Here is an 8,735-nt window from a genome sequence, read left to right as displayed (position 1 = left end):
TTTCTTTCTTCATTTATTTTTTTCAAATTTATTTGATGGTTTAAAATATTTTATATTATATTGTTGATTATAAGGGACATGCAGAACATTTTAAAGAACGCATGACTTAATACAGTATGTCCCTGGTAACCATAAGCTCTCAAATATAATTGATTTGCTGAAGCATTAACAACAACAGGAAATAAACAAGTGGTTGTTTATTTCAGCCTAAAATTGAATTTATGATTCAACACTACTTGTTTATAATGCATATTTCTTGTGAAGTAAGAAAAAGAAAGTAAAAAACCCTCCACACAACTTCTTTAAACTAGTTTTTATTTAGGAAGTGAAACAAAATGCCCAGTGTTGTCTTTGTGCTTTACATTGTTTTTAAAATCCTCAGAGGAAGAACTCAAAACAAAGCAGGAAGCTCCAGAAAAACTCATCATCATCATCATCATCATCATCATCATCATCATCATCATCATCATCACCGTCAGTTTATACAGATCTGTAGAAATAATCGGACTCCGCAGTCAGTGCTTATTTACAAGGCCTCTTTCCGCAAAATATTCGAGTTTTCATTCTCTCTAAAAAAAGTTGTGCTGAAGATTCTCACACAAGTTCATTAAAAAATGACACAGCGTGTACTGAAGCTGTTGATTTACACCATGTGTCACTTTTACCTTTTCCTTTGATGTTGTTTTTACCCTTGATTCGTTATCGTAGAAAAAAGAGGAAAGAGGTTGTTATTTCTACACACAAGGCATTTTCTACCTGAATCTAACTCTTTCATTGTGCTACTATCTTTGAAAAAAACAAAGTTGCAAGATATAATTTGTAAGAGGAAGTGCTTTTATATAAGAATACGTAAACTAGCTTGTGGCTATAGTAGGCTACAGTAGTTCATAGTAGAATCTAAGTGTTTGTCAATGCGCTCTGGTGCTGAAATATCGACCTGAAAGTCTCCACTCCTTTCCCAACAATGCGTGTAATTGCATCGGTGGCCGCCACAACAACCTGACAACAGCAAGAGATGATGGAAAAGAAACAGAGCTGAAATTATGAAGGAGGTTTGATGACCATAGTCGTCTCTGGAGTCCTCACAGGGAGTTTGTAGATCAATGTCTTGTGTAAAACCAAGGAGCAAAACTGATCATTTGATGAGATCCAGACAGACAAAAGGTCGATCCCTAATTCTCACCAACTCAGCCGGACTTCTGAGAGTCAAAGAACCACAGCTGTTGTTAAGTTGTGTCACTTATTTGACAAAATACAACCAGGAACATATCAAGTACCAAACTTTTCTTGGTTTTGGGTTTGTGTTTTCATCCATGTTTCAGCACCAGAGGCCTACGGTTGTACCATCTACTTTCTACAATATTTTAGAATAATAATACGAGGCAGGCAGTGCATAAACCATGTACAAAAAGACCCATCCCTACCCAACCCAGAGCCCTGCATCTAAAAGGAGTTGTGCCATCTGTGTGAATCTCCGGAAGCCCCAACAGCTCCTAATGCACGTACAGACATAACTGTCAATAACGTAAAGATGCCAAGTTATAATTATAACTAGGAGAACAAAAACTGACTCTCTGGCTTCTCTGATTAGATCTTTCTATTCTATTTAAACACATTCACAAAAGTCGCTGGCTAAGGCCTCGAAAAAACCACAACAGTGTCACGGTTCCTTTAAACATAGAGCTCTTAACCCAACCCTCCTTATTTAACACTAACTTGGTTTGCTAACTCCCTGAAATTTCGTTTCTCATAACTACATAGGATAGTGGTACTTGAACAAATCAAGATGTTACAGGCAGTTATGACCTGTTTCTTCAAAAAACAAAGAAAAATATCATGCATTATTGCTCTCTCAGATATGAACGAAATATTGCCCAAGACAGAATTTTGCTTGACTTGCCTGTTATCTAAGAGGTTTGGCTAAAGATCCCAAAGATTCCTAAAATTGGCATAGATTCCATTAATAGGCTATCATTTTTTGCATGCAGTAGTTTTTTTGTTCTTACAATTAAAGTGGCGGACAAAGTAAAAAGGTATTCGGTAAATTCAAAAGTGTCAAATGCTTTGGCATATTTGTAACAAAGGCAAAAAACTATAACAAAGTGCAAATTAATACAAAAAAACATATAAATAAATAATTAAATAAATAGGCAATAAATAGATATTAAAAAAAGATGTAAACCTCAAAGCTGTATGTGATCCACTGGCAACAAAAGAAAGGTTTGACCTTTTGGGGATTTTAGGACATTTTAAATGTCTCGATCCCCATTTAACATAAAAAACTAAAATGATATAACGTAATACTGAGTTAATAGGAAAACACTGTTTGTTAAGGAACACCCTGGTGGCTCAGTGGGAGTTTTCAGTCATTTGATCCTTAACTGGAAGTCACGTTTGCCTCATTAATTCCTTCTCTCCAATGTAAATTGTCAAGAAAAGCACAAAATCCTGTATAATCAGTATAAGTGTGTGTGTCCAGATAAGACATTTGTTTAAAGGAAAATCACATAAAAAACATTATTTCCCATTACACTGGTGTACTTGGCCATGTCTATTATATTATGGCAGGTGTGGACGTTATATTTCCTTCAGTTCAGTGTAGTTGTGTTGTATCCATTGACACATTTACAGTACGTAAAGTATATTTTGTTGACTTGCAGAGAACCATGTACTTCATCTTCTCGTTCGTTCAGTCCGATGTCAGTTCCACAAAAAAGCAGGACACCAGATGCATCCTGGGGTTCTGAAATTTTCGTTTTTTAAAAAAAAAGCATAAAATATAAGTTAATTGAATCTCTTTGCAAGAAAATCAAAGATGTGATTCATGCTTTAAACTCCTGTCACAGAAAAAGACAGGGAGGGTGGAAGATGGAATTGTGCTTCACCGTTGTGTCGTCATTGGTTGAAAAAAGAGAACAACAAGGACAGATATGGACATAAATAGATCTAGGTTTCTTCAGAAATGATGAGCTAGATGTGCTGTGCTTTATTTATCTTCACAGATTCTCAAAACAGCCTCCGAAGGGGACGTAAATTATCGAAGCAGGTGACAATCTAAATCAGGCGTTGAAAACGTTTTGCTCCAGATAAGGAAATTGGAGACAAAGGAGGAAATGGAAGTGGAATTGTCTTGATGAAAATCTATTTTTGTCGTTTGCCTCACGATCCTCGCAGAGAAAACGCTCCTCCCTTGTAGCGCTCAGGCGTACTGGTCATGTTGTTGGGGGGAAGCATAAAAAGCAGTAGGTGAGTCCAATTTGATCTAAATAAGTAGGTTAAACCCCATGAATGATCCATCATTCCCCCAACGAGCTAATGGGGGAGAACGCCCCCTTGAAGCACGCAGACTCGTAATGTTTGTTCAGGTAACTCTTGAGCGCAAACGTCTTGTCGCAGCGTTTGCACTTGTAGTGTTTGAAGGCCGAGTGCGTCTGCATGTGAGCGCGTAGGTTCGACCGGTCGGCGAAGGCCTTCCCACAGTGTGCACACCCGAACGGCTTCTCGCCCGTGTGTGAGCGCATGTGGCCCTGCAGCAGCCATGGCCGGCTGAACGCCTTGCTGCACACGTCGCACTTGTGCTTGAGGTCGTGGGTCAGCAGGTGCATGGCCATCGCGGGCATGGACACGTACACTTTCCCGCAGGTGGGGCACTTCTTGGCCATTGTGCTGTCTATGCTCCTGTGCGTCTGCTTGTGCCGGCTCAGGTTGGAGGAGGTGGCGTAGGTTTTGCCGCACTCGCTGCAGGTGTGCCTCTGGGTGGCTCCTCTGGGGCTTTCTGTGGCTTTCCTCCGCGATCGTCCGTCCATGATGAAAAAGGCGTCCACTGTGTAGCCCTCGCTAACGGCCGTGTCCCCGTTGATGTAGCCGCCGGCCGAGGATGAGACCTCAGACCTCGGGCTGTCTGGCTGGTCCGAATCCCCATGGATGTCACTGTGGATGTCGCTATGGATGTCACTATGGATGTCTGCATGGATATCGGTGTAGGTGTTGTTGATGCGGCTATAGATGATTGACGAGTGGCTTGGGGAGGGTACTTTAGAGATGACGGATGAGTCACCTTCCACCACATCATCGTACGGATTTGGACTCAGATAATCGCTGACGTAGCCTGAAGAGACAGAGGAAGAGGTTAATCAATGAGACATGGCAGAGGGATTGATTCGGAAATTAGAAACTGATTGTGTAGAAAATCTTTACAGTGATGCTACATGAGTCAAGTGTCACGGTGACCTCCCATAATCATAGAGCTGCTTTTCATCTCTGTCCATTTGTTTGTTGGTTGGTTTTTATGTTTGTTTGTTTGTTTGTTTGTAAGCAAGATTACACAAAAAAAACTGAACGGCTTTGTATGAAATCATATCATGTGTTTCACTCATTCATCATATGTAAGTTGTATCTTGATAATATCAAAGAAAGAAAGAAATTAAAGACATTTAAAGCATTTAGGGAAATATGCAAAATAATTATTACACTGCACTTAACCATGAATCAACCTGGAGTAAAAAAAGAAATAAACCTTTACAGGAAAGTATAAGTTTCTATCTTTCTCAGGGTTGTGGGCTCGGCTGTATCCAACATGATTAAAAATCTTTTATATAATTATGAAAACAAAAATGCACAAATCAAACTCATTGGTCCAGGTTCATTCATTATTAAAAACATATTGTCTCCGGATAGTATTACTGATTACAGCCTGGTGTCTCTGGTTTCTAAAATATCAATCGGACCTCCCAGGGATCACATTAACAAAATGTGCATTATGCTTTAAGATGAACTTGTGCCTCTCCATTAACATTAACATCCTTATGCTGAGAGAGAAGAGCAAGACACAACTATTTTGGAGGCAACACAAAGCAGAAGAGAAGGAGGAGAAGGGGCCCGTGGTATTTATAGTGGTAAGAAAGTGCTTTTATGTCTTTGCCAGCGAGGAGACACTCTCCCCCCCCCCCCCCCCCCCCCCCGAGTGGGAAATCTCTATTTTTCATGGAGGGGTTGAGTGAGCACACTTTCTCCTCATCAGCAGCACCTCTCCTGACAGGTCTATAACCGCACAGTCACACCTCACAGCTGTCAAATCCTCAACCGCTGAGCAACTCTCCCAGCAGCGGGAGTCCCGTGCTTTGCTCAAGGGCACCCTGCCACACTTACATTTAACCGTTTAGTCTCGCTCTGGTGTATTTTTGCCCGAGCGATCTGTATGTTATTGCACTGCCAACCTGATGAATTTAGCCGTCATGTTACAACGTTAGCTTTTTTATTATTTGCATTAATGGGTTCTGAGCTCAACAGGCTGGAGTCCGAGGGAGACAAGGAGAGACTGGCAGCTAATATCCCACAGCCATGACTCCTGTGGATCCGTGGCGATCAATAGCTCTCCATTTCAATTAGCACTCTGTGAGCATTTAGACACAGGCTGCAGAGGAGATACTGTTGCTGGTAATATAATTTCATGACGCAGTTCTGAGAAAAGCTCAGAAGTTGATCGATAATGTGATGAGAAGAGACAGAGACGGAGAGAGGGGGGGGGGTGAAAGAGAGGAGAGGTGAGGTGAGAGGTGGGGAAGGGAAGGAAGGAAGGAAGACAGAAAGAAAGATAGATATAGAGGAGATGTGGAGAGGGTGATTTTGGTTGTGGTTTGGTGGTTGTGGATGTTTACTGCTCGTGATGATTAAATATTTTGAGTGAAATTTAGATGTCTAGCAATAGAAAAACAGAAAATAAATGGAGGAAGGTGAGAGAGAGGAAGTTGGAAAGAGGTTGAGAGAGAGAGAGAAAATCATGAATCATGAATATTCAATCACTGCACTTTGGAACAGGGTACGGTGTGTGTGTGTGTGTGTGTGTGTGTGTGTGTGTGTGTGTGTGTGTGTGTGCGTGTGTGCGCGCGCGTGCGTGCGCGCGCGCGCGCGCGTGTGTGTGCGTGCGTGCGTGTGTCTGTGAATTTGTAAAATGATGTTGTTTTTAACCCTTATTTAACCAGGTAAGTTGACTAACAGCTCGAGTTTTGCTCGTCCTGCTGAACTATCACCTGGTGCTGGGGAAATTTTGAGCTGTCACTGCCTTGCTCAAGGGAACGCAAATGTGACGTAAGTAAAAGTCGTACAAAGGGAAGCGTCCCATTACCTTTAAAAAATTGTTGATTCCTCTGGGTTTGAACAATTTGGGAAAGATTTTGTATCATGTGAGTACACAAGTCAAATAAATATATAACACTAGTCAGTTTGGGACATTTTAATGAAGAATTGTAGTCTGACTCCAATTTGAAATTAGTAAAGCAGACGAAAAAATACCATCTACAATTCTACCCCCTTCCAGTATATATAGCGTATAATTGGACCTTTTCAATAGATGTGTTTGTTTACTCCTGACTTGTGCATGTGGCTGAGACGCAGGAACAGAAATAAAAAACAACTCCATCCCTACTTTCAGGATCCAAAATGTGAGGGTACAAACACTCCTTCCTCTCCTAGAGTTTCTCTCTATAGTCACTGCCAATTAAACATGACCGTTCCCGTGTATCCTCTTTAGAAAAAGCACTGTTGCGAACTGTAGCTGCTGCAGCGTCTCAGCATCTGTGCGCCTTCTTCGCTTGTTTGTTTTTGTCTCCCTCCAACTGTCTCCGTCTCCGTCTCGCTGTGTCAACGATGAATTCGTTTCAAAGTACTTCTGCAGCATTAGAGCTGATGGCTGCTCTAAATGCTTATTAAAGATTAAAATAGTCGGCCAGACCAGAGCCGTCCGTCTTTGATGTGTCTTTGAAAAACAGAGAATTAGAGACGGAGAGAGGGACAGAGAGACAATGGGAGATGATGAGAAACAGGAACAAGGAGAGAGAGAGAGAGAGAGAGAGAGAGAGAGAGCTGCAAGCTACAATTTAATTTTTGATCCAAACCAGCAGCAACTGACACACACTTGTGTGCGTTGGACACTTGTAGGTCACAGACTGTTTCTCTCTCTCTCTCTCTCTCTCTCTCTCTCTCTCTCTCTCTCTCTCTCTCTCTCTCTCTCTTACTTCATCTGTGTGTGTGTGAGAGAGTGTGTGTCTGTATGTGCGTATGCATGCAATGCTGTGCAATCAGCTGTGCAAGCTGCCTGGGAAATGTGCCGAGTTGACAGAAACAAAGCAGTGTGCGTCTGTTCATGTGTGTGTGTTCGTTCCTGTACTTGGATCTTTGTGAGGACCATTTTAAGCACAGACCTTATTTTGACTGGTGCTCACTTCTTCGAAGGGCTGTTTGAGGGTTAAGACTTGGTTTTAGGGTAAGGGTTAGAATAGGGTTTAGGTTAGGGTTAGGCATTTAGTTTGGATGGTTAAGGTTTGGGTATGGGGCTAGAGAGAGAGAGAGCAACAAGCTGCAGTTGCTTCAGTCAAACTCTTGTTATATTTATAACGAGGGTTGGCAGTCTCAGTCTTTACATGCTTGCCGCACTGCTGCTGCTGCAGCTGCTGCATGTCTCTGCTCAGTCAGTCGTCAGAACACCTGGGATTTCTGCCTCTCACATCTGACCTTGGTACAAAGTGAACACCACCAAGCTGCACTAACACTGTAACACACTTCTCACTGTGCACTGACAGCCACAATCTTTCCTTTAACTCTTTAAAGCTGCAGTTTTTCGGGCCATTATGGACAGAAACAAGCTGATTCACACACAACCCACAGGCAACATGTTGGTCAACATATTTACACACAATTGCCTGTTTACACATCACACTGTGACAAGGAGCAGCACAAAGTACAACATTGATTCCAATATTCTCTTCCCTTTTAGTGATGTTTTTGTCTCCACTAATTTCTATCTGGTACTGAGGCGGCTCTCTTTGTTCAAAGTCCTAACCTCTAAATCCTCAGAGTTTCTGTTACATGTTGTTTCCAGATATTTTTCATTCTTAACACAAAACACAAAACATAACATCCATGTGAATATGAGACTTTCTTTGCTCAGAAAAACCAGGCAAGAATTTCATCGATGCTTGAAATTGAACATTTGACCCAATAATGTCAAGTCTTACTGATTGTGTTGTATTTTGCCTGTGTCCAGGACTACGAGGTGCGTGGGAACCATTTACAGTCAATGCAGCAGGGCAATATTATCGAACTCTTGGAGAGAAACTCACAGCTGCTTGGAAAAAAAAACTAACCTGACTGATATACCTGGGAAAAGAATGGTGGAGATAATCCCTGTATGTGTGTAAACAACTTAGTGATTTAGCATTGATTTCGTGCAATGATCTTAGATCCTAGGCTCTCTGTAGCTCATCACATCTAACACATGTTAAAAAGATGATCAACAAATTAACTTTTCAATTTAAGTGCCATCAAAATACATTTCAGGATGTTAGGACTTCATTGGAAAACCAAAAATGTAAATGTTACAGTTAAACTAAAACAACTGTTTACTACTTTATAAACTGCTGTTTTATAAATTCATTCCTTTTCTGATTCCAACAAACAGCCTAACGTTGAACCAGGGATCCTGTCCTCCCCCCAGCACTTGAACATTGTTTCCCAATGCTTCATGGAAACTATTTGCAAGAATATGAGTAAGATTACAATACATTCAATTTATTTCTGAGCTTTAAGTTGGTATATTTTGGGGTTGTGACTGGAGTTTGACCCTGTAACTCCCTGTACCTCCTCCTCCTGAAGCAGTCATGACTAATGCTTTAAACCTGGGGATGAAAAAATACCCTGGATGGTGTGTGTGTGTGTGTGTGTGTGTGTGTGTGTGTGTG

At 41.3% G+C, this 8,735-nt stretch overlaps 1 protein-coding gene across 1 annotated transcript in view; it reads right to left on the bottom strand.

Moving 5' to 3' along the window:
* Positions 1-298: 298 nt before the first annotated feature.
* LOC117770755 (transcriptional repressor scratch 1-like) overlaps positions 299-8,735 on the bottom strand; it is a 9,686-nt gene continuing 1,249 nt past the window's right edge. Inside the window, exon 2 of the mRNA XM_034600450.1 lies at positions 299-4,108. Within this exon, the coding sequence (XP_034456341.1) occupies positions 3,297-4,108 (812 nt within the window). The 3' untranslated portion in view covers positions 299-3,296. The remainder of the gene's footprint in view (positions 4,109-8,735) is intronic.

Source organism: Hippoglossus hippoglossus, chromosome 11, assembly GCF_009819705.1.
Source record: "Hippoglossus hippoglossus isolate fHipHip1 chromosome 11, fHipHip1.pri, whole genome shotgun sequence".
Lineage (NCBI taxonomy): Eukaryota > Metazoa > Chordata > Actinopteri > Pleuronectiformes > Pleuronectidae > Hippoglossus > Hippoglossus hippoglossus.
Note: the sequence above shows the minus strand (reverse complement) of the source record. Positions and strands in the feature narration are given on the sequence as shown.